General features: G+C 35.4%; 1 protein-coding gene across 4 annotated transcripts in view; it reads right to left on the reverse strand.

The window, feature by feature from the left end:
- Positions 1-20,266, reverse strand: part of LOC128982705 (phenoloxidase-activating factor 2-like) — a 66,612-nt gene that overhangs the window by 13,971 nt on the left and 32,375 nt on the right. For 3 of the 4 annotated variants that reach the window (XR_008489715.1, XR_008489719.1, XM_054401683.1), the window contains exons 5-7: positions 17,949-18,211; positions 1,260-1,423; positions 260-447 (exon numbers count right to left, since the gene is read on the reverse strand). Coding sequence is in view for 2 of the 4 variants with exons in the window: in XM_054401683.1 (XP_054257658.1) it covers positions 260-447; positions 1,260-1,423; positions 17,949-18,211 (615 nt within the window). In the remaining 2 variants the exon portion in view is untranslated. The remainder of the gene's footprint in view (positions 1-259; positions 448-1,259; positions 1,424-17,948; positions 18,212-20,266) is intronic. The other variant, XM_054401697.1, reaches the window with a different exon arrangement.

The raw sequence follows: 20,266 nt of genomic DNA on the forward strand, positions 1-20,266 counted from the left end.
CATACTTTCTCAGATGTAAATTTTCCCTCATATTGTCCCCTCAAATTATCGGCTTCTACAAAAAGACCAATTGTCGCATAGGGATCGGAAACAGCAGGAATAGCAGTCAGAAAAGTAAAGAACACAGCGCTTGTTTCAGATTTTAAGTAGCTTACATGGCTGCAACAGTAGCTTGTTGGGATACCCTAATTGTAGACAATCCTTGTGATTTCTACATCGCTTTAAAAACAAAAATAGTCGCAAAAAGGGTTTACTGTACCAATCTGTTTTGATGTCAATGTCATATTCGCTCATCTTATTTTCTATCCAGTTGATGAATTGGGCAACACTGACGTAAACACTAGGAGTCTCGGAGCCACATCCAATGCCCCACGCCACAATGCCAGCTTGTACGTATACCTGAGGGTCCAAGGTTGAGGGGCACACAAGCGGGCTCCCACCATCTCCCTGAACATTCCACATGATATGTCTCAACTATTGTTTGATTACATAAGATTAAGACAAACATCAGGACGATAGGTGATTGGTTTTTCTGAAGTGTAGTGTAAACTACACTCTAATTTCCTATAAGATATACAGTATACTCCCTCTTATCTGGACACCTTTTAACCGGACACCGGTTTAACCGGACTACACTCGGTGGAAATGACATCTCTTTAACCGGACAATTTTTATCAGCACATTGGTTTAATCGGTCTAGATCGGCAGGAAGTGGGAAGTACTGAAACGACTGTTCTCGTTGGAAAGATTTGAGACCAGTGATCACGTGTCTAAATACAATTATCTCCTAAATTTAAGTTGAATATCACAGTAAACAGTCTGTTTTAACAAATTTTTGGGAACGTCGGTTTAACCGGAAAACCCGTTATCCGGACTGGCCTCGGTCCCGAGGAGTCCGGATAAGAGGGAGTCTACTGTACTCCCATAGAAAGTGTGCTTCTCTCCCTTTTATACTATAATTTGTCTATCGGAAATAACTTTAAATATATGTTTAGTTAACATCTTAAAAATATGAAAAATCTGCAAGTAGAATGTTTTACCTGCTGCAAAAAATTCTTTGATAGATACAACAATCATAAATTCAGTAATTTTTCAAGTCATATAACTGTTTTAAGACTTTCTTCCCATTTGAACTTTGGTTTGAACTGAATTTGTTATTAAAAGTGTATTGTAACATATCATAACAAAAACTGTAGAAAAAAGTATGGATCACACTTTGCATACACCTACCTCCGGATGCTCTAAGACAAAGAACCAACCTGACATGTGTCGTGCCCCTTTATTCCACCCGCACATATGAAGGATTCGTGCAACTTAAATCTCTGTCCAAGCCTTGTGTTTCGAAGAGCCTTGAGACATGGTTCTCTTGATACTATTGGCTTTTCAACCTTCTTCAGGATTACTTGGTACTTGCCTTCTTTGCCTGTGAACTTATTTGTACATTACTTTTTTGTAGACTTGACTTACACATTTTACCAACACTGGATTTAATTTTTTTGATCTATTAAAAGACTGGGACTAACAACTAAACACATTCACTGCTAATGATATGTAATACTTTTATGTATGGCTAAAAAACATAAACATAAACATGATCATATATATGGAGTGCAATTATATCTTTAATTATACAGGGTGAGCAGGGGTGCCCACAAGGGGGGGCTGTGACGCAGACTGCGTCATTGAAATTCTTGGGGGGGGGGGCTCAAAAAATTCAAATGGGGGGGGGGAGGTGGCTAAAGCTAATTGCAACAGTGTTCAACGTGACGACAATCCAAAATATACTACGAAGTCGCCAGATAGAAAGTGGATTAATTAATGACAATAGTTATATTATTGAATTCAAATAGTTAAAATAGGATTTTACGATAGTTTAGAATTCGTGTAGGAAGTTATTATTTAAGATTAGCAAGACGTGAGATCCAAGAGGGAGGGCACGGAATGGCTCAACTGCTGTGATAGATAAAAGATAACGCGTGGTACAGACACGTCCAGCTACACCGCGACTTAGCACAGAACGCTTTGTTGACATAAAGCTCGTTAAAATACAATCAAGTAGCATAGGCTACAATACTTTACACTATTGTGTAGATACTAGATTACCTGAGTTAATAGTGAGAGGGGGGGGGTAATGAAAAATACGGTTAATCCAATATATTATAAAAACAGATGACAAACTCATCAAAACGCTGTAAACAGCCATTAACGTCACGATTATCATTTTTATAAACAAAATTCAATATTGTACAATCTTTATTATTGTGCAATAACATTATTATTGTAAATTTCAAATCATTTATCTTGGTTCAGTTGTACAAACGGCAACGTTTAAAATTATAGCTAACTCAAACTGTACTAATCACCAGCCAAACATTGCATTGCTATAAATAACGTAAATATTAAAGGAACCTTTAGAAAGTGTTAAATCAATGATTTGATTTGATTTGCTAATTTTATACCCCAAATACTCAATCTCATTTACCATAAAGCTTGATTTTTGACATTTTTTTTATCATTATACATGACCCCAGGGGCGTCGCCTTGGGGGGGGTAGGGGGGGGAGCCTCCCCCCCCTAGAATCTGGGAAAGAGAAAAGTTGGGAATTTCCTTGCCATGAGTTGGGACAGTTGGGAAGTCGGATACAAGAAAAATATATTTTTAAACTAAACAAAATTTAAATATTTGCAAAAATCCATCAAAGGGAAAAATTTCTTTGACTTGGACAAATAAACTTGACGCTTCTTTGATTTAATTTAACTTTGATTAAACAAGGCTAAACCATGGCTAAACACGCCTTATTTTAAGAAATCAATAATCAATTAGCGGTAAAGCTTGTTGGAATTTCGTTTACGAGAAATTTTGTTCCTTATTGGACGCATGTTGGGTACCTTGATCCTGTCCTGTGTTGATTATTCTGAATGATTCGTCTGCAAGTTTGAATTTTGAAAGTGCAAGCAATGTAGCTCTTCTGTTCAATTATGTTGTTTGTTAGTGTTTACAAGAAATTCAAAAATATTTTTCACGTCAGTCACATGAAATATATTTTATACCTTTTTTGTGGTATTTGGAGCAGGCTAACTGACCGGAGTACTTGCTAATAAGCAGATTAAAATAACATTAAACATAGGTTTTGTGTATCGGTATTACCTTTAAAACTCTTATTTTTTAATAAACTAAATGGAATATTTATTCTCTGAATATATTTTAAAAATCTACACAAGTTATTTAACACTCCTAATTAAGGATTTACAAAAATGAATCAACTAATCACTCTGAAACAGATCTACGTGGACAAAACATAACCTAAAATTTGATGTTTGACTTTCACTCTAAGTTTGATTTTTGTCTAAGTTCTAGTTTGATGAAGATGAAGGTTAACATTTTTATTGTATGTATAAGTTTATTATCAACCAAGTTGAACGTTTTTATTTTATACGAGTCTTACTTTAGGTTTATTCCTTTCTAGGCTAGAGTAATATTATTCACAACACTGATATTAATATTTCATCATTACAAACTTGTTTAGGCCTACCCTAGCTGTAAGTTTTATGAAAGTTAAAATGTTGATCTTAACTTCTAAAAGTATTTTAATTTCATTATTTTGTAATAAAATATATTTTCTATACCCACTAATTTGTACTCTGAGGCTTATTTTATATCACTAAAATTTTACACTGCTACGTCTGCTACCACAATGGTTTTTAAAGTTTTTTGGATTCGAAACATTACTTGTTCAAGCTTTTTGAAGTCATAAAATTTCATTATGAATTGGTAGAAGTTTTAGAAATTGAGTAATTTTGTATAGGATGTAAAACTAGCTATGTTTTGTTAATGCGAGTTTATAAATACTGAATTGAATGTTACTGCAGTGTAGTATAATAATTTGTAGATTTTTAAAAATAGTACCGGTACAGAAATTGATTTAAAAAAAAAATAGTTGGGAAATCTATGTTAGGCAGTTGGGAAATTTGAGGCTTCTCCCCCCCCTGGAATTTAACCAAGCAACGCCACTGCATGACCCTCCCCTTAACTGATCTATTCTTGAAAAATAATCAGAAATCACAAAGTTATCCAACTTACTCAGCAGTCGAATATTTTTGTTGTCCAACCAATGCTCATTTAGTGAAACTAGTGTATATGTTGCTCGAAATCGAGCATTTGCAAAGAAGTACAGGAGTTATTTATAAACAAATAACTTGTTTAAAAACTAATAACAGTCATAATTTCTGATGATTTTAAAAGAGTCAACTAAAATATTATTAACAAAAGGAAATGCTCACAATTTACATGACAGTCCTATTCCAGTTTAAAGGGTTAATTTTTAACAATCAATCTGCACATGTACGGGAAAAGGTAAGCTTACAATTTAAGTCAACGTAAAAAGGCTGTCAGCTTTTATAATGTACCGTACCTAAGTTATTTAGCCAATTTGTAGGCAATAAGGTGTAGGCTACTTTAAACTCTACAGGACAGTAGGCAAAAACTGGCAGAACTCTGAAATGGTGTTATTTATCATAGGCTTACTCATATGCCAAATCCTTAGAAATAACTAATAACTGATATCATTTAACACAAACCAACATCCAAAACTAAAAACATTTTTAATACAACATAGATAATTTACACATTGACTGTTTTACATATGTTCTTCTTCTCACTATTAATTTTTGCTTCGCAGCGGGAAAAATCTGTTTCATAATCATTGAAATAGATTTATAATAAATAATTTATCATAAAGCTTAGGAAGAAATAAACCTACCACATAGTTGTTTTACACGGTGGAAGCAAAATACATTTTTTTGGATCAGCTGTCGGAATTTGTGAAGTAGGCATTTGACAGTTCTGCTTGTTAACAATAAAATGTCAAAGCAAATGTAAACATTGTGGATTTTCTCATGTTTCCATGGAGACCAATTATTTAATATTAAATTTCTGACAGCAGCTGGAGTTTCAAAACAATGTTTGTTCCCCATGTTAATCTTACGGAGAAATACGAAACTTTAAAGGTCCCTAGGGCCTCACTCTCTAATTATTTACCTAAAAAGAAAGTTTCCTGCACAACTTCACGTTACGCTCTTTCCAATGACACCAAAAACATGTCAATCGGTTCAGTAGTTTCGGAGGAGTAATTGTCACAAAAATCGTGCTTGCGTATTAAATAAGTATAGATAACATCAACATATTTTGCCTGATTTTCCAAAAACAATTGTAACTCCAAATGGTTATTTAAAAATCCCTGTACATTAAAATGTAAAATATTAACACAATTACTTAATTTATTTTTAAAATCAACTTTTCCCCTCATTGGTACAAGGTTTCTTCTCCTAAAAAAATACTGTTATTCCTATTGGTATTTACATAATCCCTATGAACTAACTTATTTCTAATATTTACATGTGATTCATCATTATCTCTGCTTGGCACACCACACTGTAAAACGGTACTCTGCTTTTTAACCGACACTTCACTCACACTTTAATTCTGAGGCTGCTCGTTGTGTGCTGAACACTCTGGAGATTGGACCTCAGGGCCGTTGGTTCTGCTAGGGGACTCAGGGATGATGCTGATGTCATCGAGATGTGAGGTAACTGAATGGGTTGAAACTGGAGGTGATGATCTCTGGTCTGCACACTTCTGCATAGAGGAGTTTTTTGCTGCTTCCTTTTGAATTTCTTTTTTCAGTTGAGTCAGGAACTCATCATGAGATAGGCCACGTCTCAGCTGTCTTGTAGCTAGTTCTTCTTTTAAAACAATTTTGATGGAGGCACCAGTTTTTGTTTTTGGAATTTTACTATTTCTGTTGCAAATTGGTGTGGAGTGATGCGATCCCGGATACAACCAAGTGGAGAACAAATAAACTTTTTGAAATCATGCTTCTGAAAGTTGGTAGCCAGGTTGAGAAAAGCTTTGTTATATACATGAGTTTTAGGTTTTAGAAAATATTCAGGTTTAGTGACAAGACTAAAAACAGCTGCTTCATCAACTTTCTTTTGGAAGGTTAAGTGATCATCACAATAATCATACTGATTCGGTTTCCCAAAAATTTCTTTAAAGCATACAGCCACTCCTTCACTCATTTGCTTTTTTTCAGTGAAATCAGCCGATATACAATGACCAAAAGCTGCATTATTTTTGTACTTATTTATTATTTCTCTCATGTCAGACTGAATAAATGTAATATCTTTTGTAACATGCACTTCTTCAGGCTCCGGTGATTGATTCATCAGCATTAGTGTGGAGTTCTTATATTGATGTATAGCCTGTAGTTTTGAGATTGGCACATCCTGGCTTGATACAGAGGGTTTAACAGCAGATTGCAAGCCATTAGGGAAAGTTTGGGATTTTAACCATTTCGTCACTACATTGACAATAAGGCGAGCCACTTGAGTCATGCCAGATTTGCTTAGATGAAGGCCATGTCTTGTAAAATGTGGACGCTGAAGACTATTTAGGTTTATTAGATGAACATTTTCAATCCTTGAAGATATTTCAGAGATGTAGTGATTAACTGATACAAGCTCTTTACTTAGTAATTTTAATTTGTTTTCTAGGTTACTATAAATACTGCTAAAGTTAGAGTTTAAACTGTCATTCGATCCTCCAATTATCACTACGGGTGTTTTCTTCTCTATTGTATTAGAATCAACTACTTGTATGAGGGTAGTATTAGCCCTTACGTAACCAAATGCACTAATATGTCCGTGTGCTATGGACTCAACTTCCCTTGAGATATTTTTACCCTAGCTATCCGAGCAAATTGTAATTTTTAATTTTAATTTTAAATTTTCCGGCTTTTCTTTGGAATTTGTTTTACTTTTATTCCTTTTAGGTCTTAAGTTTTGATGGGGACTCATGTGGTGAATACTTGGCTTAAGAGTTCCAGAATAAGTTCTATTATCCCCTGTTGATTGATCATTATGGTGCTGAAGAATGTGATACCTGTTCTGAGTGGTGAGTTCTGGTAGGATGCTATTCACTTCTCGTCTTTTGTGTTTTACTGACTGCACAGTTTTCAATGATTCATCAGACCTGAAGTTTGCTTGTTTGTCAGATGGATTTTCGAGAGTCGTCTTACATTCAGCAGGAGCAGTTTGTTTACCAGATTTTACAATCATTGCTGAATACAAAATTTCACTATCCACAGTATGAATGCTAAACAGAACATAGGCCATCAGGCTCCGTATTTTTACAAGTTCTAGGTTAGATAGGGAAGTGGTGCAAAAAAAATTAATATTCAATGCCCTGTTGGCTATTATGTCCTCTACTAGTGATTCAATAATCCAACACATGTAGATCCCACAGTCGTAGGAGTTGGGCTGTTGTGGACAATCCTCAGCTTTCAAAGTAGCTTGTAACAACTGTCTGCCCAGGTAGCTTGTCAGCTTGTCTACAATTTTCTTTGCTGAGGGAAAATTTTTATTCCTGAGAGAGTCAAAGTGGTGGAAAACATTTGCCGGTCTGCTGTACAATAAACAACTCATATGGGTCCCACTCTCTTTGTCCAAGCTAGTGGAATCATTAACAGGCATTATGACAAAGTCATTTGAGCTAATATCCAAAGGTTCTAATAGGTAACAAAAATCATCTATGTTCTTGATAGCATGCACAATGAGTGGATTCACTATTGTACATGATTTAGAGACCAGAAATCGATCACTAATTAGTTGTAGATATAATTGAATTGTCAGGTCAGACAGCCATTGCTTACTTAAAAGTTCTTCAGTTAAATTGATTATTTTGTTGATTGTTGTGTCTGTTTGAGTCTGTGATGATATAACAGATTTAGGTTCAGGTTTTGATGTGTCTAAGCTTTTTTCAGCTCGGCTGCCAATAGATTCAAGTGTAGTAATTGGCATAGGACTGCTAAACACTATGGGATTGCCAATAGCATTTACCGTTTTACTAGAATAATTATTAACTAATTAATTAATAATTAGTAACTAGTATACTGCTGCTGTTACTTTCAGGTGAGTTCAAATTTGACTTGAAGGTAGAGTTGTTTTTATTAAAGCTTGTTTCAGCTTCTTTCATTGCAGAAGAACATTTTTTATTTTTATTTTTTTGTTGACAGATACGAGATTTGTTCTCCGAAAATAAACAAACATTTGTTTCCTTTATTTCCAATCCAACTTGTTTATCTCCATAAAATAAAACATTATATTTTGGTATTTTTGTAGTAATATCAACATTTTCAACTATTGCTGGCCAATATGGGAAGCCTTTAATTTTTGCAAAGACTTTTTCTCCTTGTTTGAATTTTGCTTTGTTTTCCGTCGAGAAAATCCTTGAGAATGTTTTAAAATTCTGTACAACGGTTATGGCCATCAAACTAATTTAGTTTCACACACTCAGAAATGCAAAAAATATTTTTACACTTTTTTTGGTTAAGTTTGTGAAATATATATGATTATGGCATAATAAATTATGTCTGAACTCAAAAGTTTAAAAATCAAGGCTTAATTATTTCAATAGTCACAATCCAGTTAATCATAAAGTTCCAGTTCATCAACAATTGATATTGTTGTGGCTCCAAAGGTCAGGTACTAGTGATAAGCTGGTCGAATGTGTCAGGTGGGCACTGGGCAGGGGGTGGGGCAGAGATCCAAACAGGAAAATTACTGCAAGAGTCTAGTTATGCCTACGCTGCTTCCTGTCTATCTTGATGTGTTCAGGATCCTTACTTTGTAAAAGTCTTTGCTATCCATTTTAAAGTTGTGGTTTACTTGTAAAATAACTGCTAATGATAAGTAAATTATGAAAATGAGATGATTTTGCTTCAACTAAAAATACATTAGGATAGTGATAAAAACATGTGCTTTTGGCTTGGAAAAATGTGAGTATTTTATAAGTCCTTTTAGTTGTAAAATTTAAAAATATTCTTTGAAGGTTTATAGCTTCAGTTGTGTTAAGATACTTTACCTATAATTTAAAACTATAATTCAGTCACACACTTTTAAAATACACTACAAAAACTTGAATTATTGGCTCCATAAAATAATCACAACCATATTGTTTTGAATCTGCAGACGCATCCCTAGTTTAAAGATTGTAAATCCCCCAAATATTGTAAAGAAAATGGGCTCGCTGACAAACACTTGAAGCATATAGCTGGGTCTGGACCATAGATCTATAATAACAACACTGGTTTGCTGACCGAGGTGGCGGAGTAGCGGCTAGAGCGGTCCGGCGGTGATAGTGCTCCCCCCACCACTGTAAGGGGTTTCCCGCCATCGGCTTCGCTTTACGTACACGTGTGTCAGGTGCCAATATGTTGATGGCTCGTCTCTGTTTGTGTATTTACCATAATTTTGGAGCTAGTTTTCTGTTTCTATTATGTTGAAATATGGTACAGTTCTGTGCAGCATTTGGGTGTAGTAATCAATTTTCAAAAGGCTGCAGCTTATCGTTTCACAGGTAAGAAAAACTAAACGTTCCGTAGTCTTTAACTTACTTTGCTGTAATATAAAACTAATAGTAATAGGATTATGTAAATACACTTAATGTTTACAAATCTTAGCTAATAAGCCAATAATTTTTTGCATACTTACTGTCCAGTATTAGGCTTAGCCCTATATATTATAAGTTTTAGTGTAGGTCGATTTAAACTGTTTAATCGTTAACCAGTACCAACGTAGTTGATTTGAGACTTTATATACCTGTAATTAAACTGTATAAAATCCCAGCAGATCCCCTGTTGGTGAATTATAAACTAGCAAACTAATTAATTGCCATTCATTTGCTTAAACAAATTAATTACTTCATTATTACAATAAAGGTTTTATATATTATAGTAGACTATAATTGGACATTTTTTCCAGATTTCCAAAAAATCCTGACCTGAGAAGGAGATGGGCATTAGCTACAAAAAGAAAAGAGTTTACGCCAAACAACACCACCGTACTTTGTTCTAAACATTTCCAAGAAAGTGACTACGAAGTAGGAGGGATTGTTAAAAGATTAAAACCAAATTCAGTTCCTTCTGTGTTCGAGTTCCCCCCAAATTTGCACCTTCAATCAAGTGCACCAAAACACAGAAGAACTTTATTTCGTGCTGAGGTTAGTACCACAAACTAAAACTAATAAGCATATTCTTAGTGTAGACTTGCTTTAAATTAACAAGTCTTAAACATAACTCATTTGGTTTGCAGAGTAACACCTTTTGACGGAATTGATTTTTTTACAGGTCGCAAGGAAAACATAAAATACAAATACCGACATCAACGACAACAATGACATACATGACGAGAATAATACACTTACTTCCTTTACCGAAGCACAGAATAAACGGAATGAAACAAATGAAACTCCAACAGACTGCTCATCCACCACCAAAAATAAGAAACAGGTCATTTTAAATTATTAATTAATTATAATGTATCTATTGACTTCTACTTACATCAAATCTTGTTGTTCCCGGTAAAAAAGGAAGGTTTATCCGATGACTGAACGAGAGAATATCTTTTTTCATTATACAGGGTGGTCATTAAATAATGTCACAAACGTCATGGCCCAAGTGATCATCAATTTCAACAACAAATGTCCGCCTGCCGCTAGCCGCCATTTTGTATTTTTTTACAATTTATATGGGATTATTCAAGCTACGGAAACCAAAGTTTGGACATTCATTTTTTCTTTCAAGAGGATATTACAAAAAAATTATAATGTAATTACCTAACAAAATGGTGACCGTTTAAAATCTTTAAACAAATATGGCTGATTTTGTGACACTAAATTACCATATAACTAACTCTTCATTTACAAGTTTGTACTTTGTTCAGGCACATACCTTTAGTAATTACTGATTTCATTCGTGTTTAGGTTTCATCACCGACGAAAATTCTTCTCAGACGAAAAGTTAAAATCCTTCAACAGAAGCTGAAATGTCGGGATAAAAAAATACGGACAATGAATGACATGATCACAATATTTAAAAAAAAATTAACGCGCCAGAAAAGCTAATAAATCTGTTAGAGGATAATTTTAGTGGATTTTCATTAGAACTTATTGTATCAACTCTGAACAACAATGAATTAAGTAGAACCAAAAAACATTACACAGAAAAAATGAAAGAGTTTGCCTTAACCCTGTATTTTTACTCGCCGAAGGCTTTTAAGTATCTAAAGAATATAGTGTTTTGTCTTCCAAATCCTTCAACAATTAGGACCTGGTTATCCAAGTTTAACTGTTGTCCAGGGTTATTGGGAGAGGTGTTTGATTATTTGAAAACAAACGTTTCAAATAATCCTAGCCTAAGAAATGTAAGTTTGGTTTTTGATTGTATTAGTATAAGAAAACAAGTAATATTTGATCATAATGCAGGGAAAATCTTTGGATATGTTGATTTTGGAAACGTAAACATAGAAAATCAGGAGGAATTAGCTACAGAAGCGCTTGTATTCCAAATTGCCTCCCTCCAGAAATCGTTTAAATGTGTTGTAGCATATTTTTGTATCAACTCAATAGACAGTAGTGTTTTATCTCAGTTAATAAAAACTGTTATTTTAAAGCTTAAAGAAGTTGGTGTTACAGTACACAATCTAACGTGTGATGGTCCCTCAAATAATATTAGTGCTCTTAGAAAGCTTGGTTGTGATCTTCCTGAGAAACCCTGGTTTATTTTGCCTACTATGTCCGAAAAAATCTATGTAAGCTTAGATGCTTGCCACATGCTCAAGCTGTGTAGGAACACCGTAGCAGACATGGATGAGATTCAGTCTTCAGACGGGATAGTTAGTTTTAAATATATATCCTTGTTAAATGATGTGCAGAAACAAGAAGGTTACACATTTTGTAACAAACTTACTGATAAGCACATTCAATTCAAAAACAGAAAAATGAGTGTAAAAACCGCAGCACAAACATTGAGCTCAGGAGTTGCAGACGCCTTAGAGTTTCTCTGTTCTAAAGATTCTCGATTTTCAGGTAGTGAAGCAACAATTAAGTTTATAAGAACTATCAATAAACTTTTTGATATTTTAAACACCAGGGACCCATATGGGAAGAACTTTAAAGAGCCAATAAAGTCCTCAAATAAATCTTCAAAAGAGAAGTTTTTGCAAGAGGTAAAGATTTTTCTCTGCAATCTTAAAATAAATGGTGTTCCTATTCTAAAACACCCAAGGAAAACGTTTGTGCTGGGGTTTATAACCGACATTAACACTGTAATGGCCCTAACCACGATACTACTTGAAAATGAAGGTTTTAAGTACTTGTTGACGTAAAGTTGTCCCAAGATCATTTGGAATTGTTTTTTTCTTGCATTAGAGCTATGGGAGGACGAAATAACAACCCTAATGTGTTGCAGTTTAAATGGGCCTTAAGAAAACTAATGTTTAGGAACAGCGTTCGAAGCAGTGACGGCTCAAACTGCATTGAGTTTGATCCGCACGTTCAAGCGTCTATTTTAAGTAACACAAATGCAAATAACACAGTATCGTCAAATGAAGATGAAATCGAAGACCACAACACTGCAGTCATATCCAAGATTATTGATGATAGTTTAAACAGTGTCTCGTATTATCAACAAAACATTTTATGCTATATAGCAGGATATATTGCTAGCAAACTTGTACCTAATATTAATTGTGAGACTTGTTCTCAGCTACTGATTAAGACTACCACATCAGGGTATTTACCATGCACAGATTTTACAAGTTTCGTGAATATGGGAAAATTATACTATCCAAGCGACGACCTGTTTAAAATTGTTTGTTTTTTTCACAAACTGTTTAAAGGTTATGATAAATGTATCAGCAGTTTTGACATGAAAAGGTGTGTCAATGAGGGTATTAATTACTTTAGTGGCAATGTGTTCCGTGAACACACGGAGTTAGTAGAAATTGGCGAGGAAACTCATGAACTAAAACTTATCAAGGGTTTTTGTTTTACAAAATCAAAATGTTTGGCTTGGCAAAGAAAAGGACAATTTCTGAAAATACTGCCACTACAGGTCTACGGCAAAAATTAAATAAGGTAATATTGTTCAGTCACACGTAGGCCTGTACTTTCATTTTTGTCAATGTATGACATTATATGTACCTATGTAATGCTTTTATGTTCTGTAACAATAAAAAGAATATGTTAAAACATTATTGTAGTTGATTTTGTAACCCCTACAAAAAATATTCCATAATACATCATAATGTATGTAATATGATAATTTTTATCTATATAAATAAAATTAGAGTTTTGTCTGTACATTGCTCAGAATTATATATTTTTAGGTTATTTTTACGTCTTATACATTAAATAAGCAGAAACGAGTCTTATCTCAATTTCTGTCTGTCTGTCTGTCTGTCTGTCTGTCTGTCTTTCCCTTTGTCTGTAACACTCAAGATGGCATTTTACGCTATCTTCTCCTGGAAAACGAGAGTACCTATCAAGATCCAAGTCATTTTAATGTATTCACTGGATTGGCGAGATTGTCTTTAGCCATTAAAATATGGCCTCACTACTTTGTAAATAATATTACGAACGTTCAAAAATGTAGTTTTGTGCGATTTATGTCAAGTTTTCGTCCAATTTTTATTGCATAATCATCTATGAAATAACGAACAGCTGTTCGGATCAAGATTATTTTTCCTAGCTGTCACTGATATGTTTACAAATGTTGTTTACAAATACCGCAACCTTTTTCAATCACGTTTTGAATGTAAATCCCAAGTGATTAAAAACGTTTTTCTTACATAACGGATTTAATTAATCGAAAGTGCAATAATATAGTGTAATAGTGTAACCGTGTAAATGAAATTAAATAACTAGGCATCATCCAGTTCAGGAACCAGAGATTCTTTGTGTATAAATTGTTCTTGAGTTTTGATAACCAGAAAGAAGACCTTGAATCAGTGGGAAACTTTAAATTTAATAATAATCGTCGCCAATGGCTTAGAAATAAGGTTTCCACTCATTGACACGGCGCTTCAATGGCGGTTGTGTAAAGTGGTAAGTAAAAAATCACAACTGCAGTGGTTGATTGTAACAATGTGTTATTTTCTGTTCCTACCATTGACTATATATATATAGTCAATAGTACCTACTCACCGTGTGATACAATCGCTGGACCATACAGCCATGCTCTTGGGTACGTACGCCTACCCAATTATTCATAACAAACTGTTCGACGACGATCCTTGATACCGGTACTTTTCCCTAGAATACACGGCCTACCTACTTAAGAAATAAAATTACAAACGTCCAAAAACCCAACGTTGTGTGATTTTTGTCACATTTCCTTCTAATGTTATTAGATAGCCTTTACCAATCATTGTTTAGAGAATATAGGTACGTAGGGCGCCTAATCTATTAAATAACAAAAAGTTGTTTGTATGAGGTTGTTTTTTTTTAAAACTGACACAGATAAGTTTACATTAAAAGTTGTTTACAAATAAAGCAATTATTGGGAAATAACTTTGATTGCCGTTTTAAAACGTTTTACGAGAAAATAAAAAACCAAGAGATCAATAACCTCGGGACTTGATTAACTCATATAATTGGTCGGCTGTACTATAGTTCTCAACTGTGAACGTTGGTTTTTGGTACCGGTTCTATTCCTTAGAACCGTTGGTACTGTTGGTAGTAGCAAGAATCATTTTTAAGTACCAACACATCACTGTACTTTACAAATTAGTTATCGTTGGTGTTGCACCTTATTTATTATTACAGGCGTATTCAATTTAATTGATGTCTTAACTGTACAATTTTTGCTTTTTCTTTCTTGATTCCAAAATGTTAGTTTATGCTAAGAAAACGATAACGCACTTTAGTAAAACATTTATTCAACTAACCATAATGAATTGTTTAAACGCTTTACGTTGTTTATGTATCAATAGTTAGTGGCCTATTTTGGTAATATTTACTATAAATTACCAATCGTCTATACCAGGGTGGCTGGACCACCCTGGACCAGTCGTCTTCATTTCATATAGTAAGCCGTCATTTCGGGTCATCATCGGTCCAAGCAAATATACATTGTTATGATGAAATTTGATGACATTAACAAAATATTTTAGATACTAATTTTACAAGTACTTTGTTATGCTTAAAGCGTAGCAAACCCCCTAATTAAGTTCTGTATTTTTGTGTGTATGTCTGTTAGTAAAGCATTAATGTCCTTATTTCTCAGTGTTTCACGGAAAGGATAAAAGTACCTTTATAATGAAAATGTCAACACGAATAAAGTGTTAAATTGGGAGGTTGAAGTAGTACCTTAAATACTTTTAACCATTGTGGAAGGTAACTTTCAATTATAGGCCTACATTAGGGCTATGCCTCATAGATCTATAAAGCATTTTTTAGTTTAATCATTGGATTTAACATATGGACCAACACGACCCAGGTTACATTTAATTTCGAAGCATTTGTTTTGACTTGAAACTGTCAGTTACTGTATTTGCGAAGGTTTATATACTGTATAATAGTTTTGCCAGCATATCTGAAAATATGCAAACCAAATTCTGTTCTTAATAAAAAGGTTTCAATAACTGACTACAATAAGATCCCCGTGCGTAGAACGGGCACACAGCTAGTTATATATAAATTATCACTATATAAATTATTATTTAAAACAATAAAGAAATTAGCTGTTTACGAACTTCATTAATTCATTTAAGAATTGGCTTCTTACAAATATATTATATGTAGGACCTACTATAGGCTAATATGTTTTTATAAACATACAGTATTATGATATACAGATAGTGATAAAGGTTAAAAGTAAAATCAAGGTGTTTAACCAATAAAACAACAGGTAAAGTAGAGAATTCGCACGCTTCAAACCGCGGACCCCTTACAGTGGTGGGGGAAACGGGAGCGCACTGGCTCGTTCTCGCAGCACGGAGTCGGCGATCCAGTGTTGTTATTATAGATCTATGGTCTGGACAGTGCAGTGTATTTAAATCTGCACTACAGCAAGCGAAAGCCCTCCCACGAAGATAAGAATCCTTCAGTGCAATCGTGAGCGATCCAGGACGGCTGAAGCACTTCTCTGTCAGCTTGCCCCCGAACACGATGTCGACGCGCTCTTAGTCAGCGAACAGTACCAGTACCGTGATAGGGACCCATCTTTTTGGTTCCCTGATAGTCTTGGTACTGCTGCATTCTTGGCGCGTAATACAGCTAAAGTACAAGTACGGGGTCACGCGAAGGGCCGAGGTTTCGTTTGGGTTTGGTGCCGGGATGTCACTTACTTTAGTGTCTACCTCACTCCCAACGAAGCCATCCATGACTTTCGTGAGAAGATAGACCGCCTGGAAGAGAGCGTGCGCAATACCACAGGACACGTCTCGTGGGTGGGTATTTTAATGCTAGGGCTGTCGAGTGGGGAATGACCCTCACAAATTCCCGGGGCAAGTACATTCTGTACTTTGCTGCCAGAGTATTCCCGATGACGTGGAACATACCTTTTTCCACTGCGGAAAGGTCCCTCCTGGAGGCTCAACAGTTAGTAGGACTGCTGTCAGTGGACACGGTCATACCGATGATGACGGAGGGTGAGGACAATTGGACCTGTGTGTCACATTACATCTACGGTATTCTCCGCACCAAGAAGCTCAACCTTGACCGTAGGTCATAAAGTATCTAAATGCCAAAAAGGGTGAGAGCCCTGAGGGCTTAGGTCACATGTTGGCCTGACTTGAAGTAATGTGACAAACAATTCCAGGTCTGTGTTCAATAGAGTAGAGGGGGTTTTTTAGTGAGTAGTCTGTGATGGATTCAGGAGTCTCACACTACAGGCTGGCTACATGTGTCCGTAAAAGCATTTTCCCTCCTCTCCCTTACAAAAAAAAAAATAAATACATACGTATGCAGCAGAGTGTATTGCTGTTTTTAGCAGGCACTATACATACATAGATATTTCATATAAATGCCTCGCAGATCGTCCATTAACAACACTTGAATACTTGTTACATCACCCATATAGCACAGATGGTTGGGCCAACTGTGGGACAGTTGGTTTTGGAGCTTCCACAACCAACCAACCGTTGTCCAACTGTATATCTCGTAGTTGGGCCAACCAATATTTACAACTGTGGACCAACGTTGGTTCATTGTTAATGAAATACATTAATATGCATTGCTGGGTATCATACATCAAGCCAACCGTTGTCCAACCGTTTTTCACTCCGTTGGACCAACAAAAGCTACTTTTGTTGGACCAACGATGGTCCATAGTTGAGTTTACACGACTTTCATTCTCTGGGTCTAGCTTTCACAACATTTATAATAATGCAAATATTTTTTAAATTAATATTCTTTAACTTATTTGCAACAATTTAAGGGGAAAGAGTAATTAATCATATAACAGTCAATTATAATAGCATTAATAATCTAACAGTAATTAATTAATCTATATTCAAATACCAGTATCCTCTCTAACTCCCCTAAAAAAATAATAACTACTTATGATGCCTTAACAGATTAACAGAATCATATTATACTGTGTAGTACCAAAAATGTTTTAAGTATTGCGACCATTGCAACTGTCGGCTACTCTTTCGCCACTTGAAAACTCTCTATATCAACAATCACAGATAGCTCAGTGGTAAGGTAAGAGGCTCATAAGTCGAAGGACCCGGGTTCGAAACCCGTCTGGGCCAAAATATTTTGTTCCAGCTCTTTTTCAAAATTTGTTTTTATGAACTATTTAATCAATTTACTCAACTAATAATTATGCTTTTCTTACTAAATCTTTATTATTTTGTGTGAAATAAAATGGTTGGTTGGATATCAGTTGTGTTATAGTTGGCCATCAGTATTTTTTTATGTTTGGGCCATTGTTGGACAATGGTTGGTTGGAAAATAGTTTAAAGAGGTGACATTTCTACCGTTGGCCAACTGTGTGGCTCCACAATAATTTACCAACGTTGGCCCAACCATCTGTGCTACATGGGCAGCTTGCCTTCACTCTTGCACAAAATTGATGCAGCCACCTTGGTACAATATTTACTTACCGAAGACATCTTTGCCCCAGCCGCTGACCACACACTGTCGACCGTCCATGCTCTCGTCCTGGCTGGGCAGACAGATGGGTCTGATGTGAAGGTCTAACTCCAAGGGTTTCTCCAGCAGCAGCAGGGCCACGTCATTATGCAGTGATCGCGGGTTGTACTGTTCATGTATCACCACATCTCTCACAGCAGAGATCTGCATCGGTAGAGGCTCTTTGTCCGTCTGTGTGTCCCACTCCCCGGCTCTCACACTCAGCCCAGTTTTACTACATCATGTATACAAGATAAGTTATACTTTCAGAAATAATATTTTTCCAAACAATTAATTATCATTATTCTCTTATATTATTATTCTTATAATACGTGAAGGCGATTTATACGAAACACTACTCCTCCGTTAATAATGGACGAATTTTAACAAACGATGTGTCAAAATTAAGTATTTTTTATGTAGACGCCCCCTTTCACCAATTCCAGTAATAAAAGTCCTCGGGCTTTGCCCCACAGGCCATCGAAACCCCAATGTATTTCTTATGATGAAAGATTTTGTTTACTTATACAGACGAATAATTTGTATTAATTACAGCTATTCATAGTAAACACATGATACACTCACAAGAGTTTGTTTTCAGTTTCGATAACTGTAGTGGAGTGATGGATTACATTAAATTTTGAGTTGACTCTTAGAGTAATCGGAAATTATGACTGTTACGTTTTAAAATAGCACCTGTAATACTTTGCAATTGCTTGAATTCGAGTAACAGGTGCACTAGTACCTAATAATTAATATTTGTTGATTAGGACTGTTTCAAGGGCGGTCCTAGACATATATTTTGGGGGGTCACCGGGGGGCCTGGGGGGAATCCCATACCCCCCAGCAAAGGAGGGGGGTCTGGGGTTCCCCCCACGGAAAAAATTGGAAATATCGTGCTAAAATGAGTGTTTTTAAGCTATTTTGGGGACCTAGTTTAATGTGTTTAAGCTTCCCAGTTTATTTTTTAAAGGTCAAAGAAATGTTTAAAATAACCTTACACTGGATAATGCATGTTTTTGCGTTATTGAGACTTGTGGTTTTTATATCACAGGAATACCGCAACATTACAACACATTCAAGCATTATTAATTTACAAAAACACCCTTTCAACTGGTGCCGATGTGCATGCTAATCAAAAAATGTCCATAATCAGACCAAGACTTCGAACCAGAGAACTTATTTTATCTAAGAAGTATTTAAGAACTTGCACTCAACATGACTGCATTATACCTGCCCAGTAAGCAACAGTTAACCTACACAAAGTACACTACCCAACTAACGTTGCCATCGGCGTCCCGTCACTGCTACCGCCTGAAGAATTGGTTCTCAGTGTTCTCATTTTTTTCTAAGCTAGTGGCATTTTACAAGGGGTCAACGTGAGAATAAAGTTTTTGTGGTTGTGCCGGGAATTAAATCCGTCCCTTCCGCATCTAAGTCTGGGACATTACCATTTTGTTGTTGTTTTCGTGGCTAGCAACATACCAATTGGGTTGTGGTATTCTTAAATATGATATCAGGTGCCCTAAATAAAAAAACTATTTAATATTGAAAGTTTTAAAATTTGCTACGGTAATCATTGAATTAAATTAGGCCTACTGTAATTACAAATTCCTAACGCTGAACTCAGATAAATATCATAAATATAATATTCAACTAACTTTCAAGCTTTGACTATTTGATACTACTTCTTTTCTTTATCCAATACCCAATTCAAGTTTTCAATCATCTATGTTAAAATGAATGATAACATTAAATGCCAAAAAATTTAATAAGAAGAAGAATGCAGCCGAATGTCGAACGCCGGCATCGGACACTGCCTTTGCCGTATTAATGGCTGAAAGCGTCCGTCGTCTGCTGATCATCCCTACTTTTCATAACGTCCAAAAAATAGTCAGACTCGAACGATCCCGAGTTTTAGGTTAGAGTTTGTAATTAGTCCTTTGGTTCACCACAAGTGTAAAGACTACAACAAATTTCAATGTGGTAGATCGATTTGCAATAAAAATTATCAAAGTTCCCCTGGTATAATAGTTTATCTATAAAAAAAAATATTTTGGGGGGGTCACGACCCCCCTGACCCCCCCCCCCTTGGGACCGCCCTTGCTGTTTGAACTACAAAGACAAATTCATACCAGACAAGGATTGTAAGAAATATTCAGCAACATTCAAAAACTATTTCGATTCAAACCTAAGTACCGGTATTGCAACCGTCTGTCTTTTTACAATGATGTTATAGTGAAACCATGAGAAATGGTTGGTGAATGGGTTTTAGGATAATACAGTAATT

Source organism: Macrosteles quadrilineatus, unplaced genomic scaffold (genome assembly GCF_028750875.1).
Source record: "Macrosteles quadrilineatus isolate MER2022 unplaced genomic scaffold, UCM_ALF_1.0 Scaffold_1__1_contigs__length_201487025, whole genome shotgun sequence".
NCBI lineage: Eukaryota > Metazoa > Arthropoda > Insecta > Hemiptera > Cicadellidae > Macrosteles > Macrosteles quadrilineatus.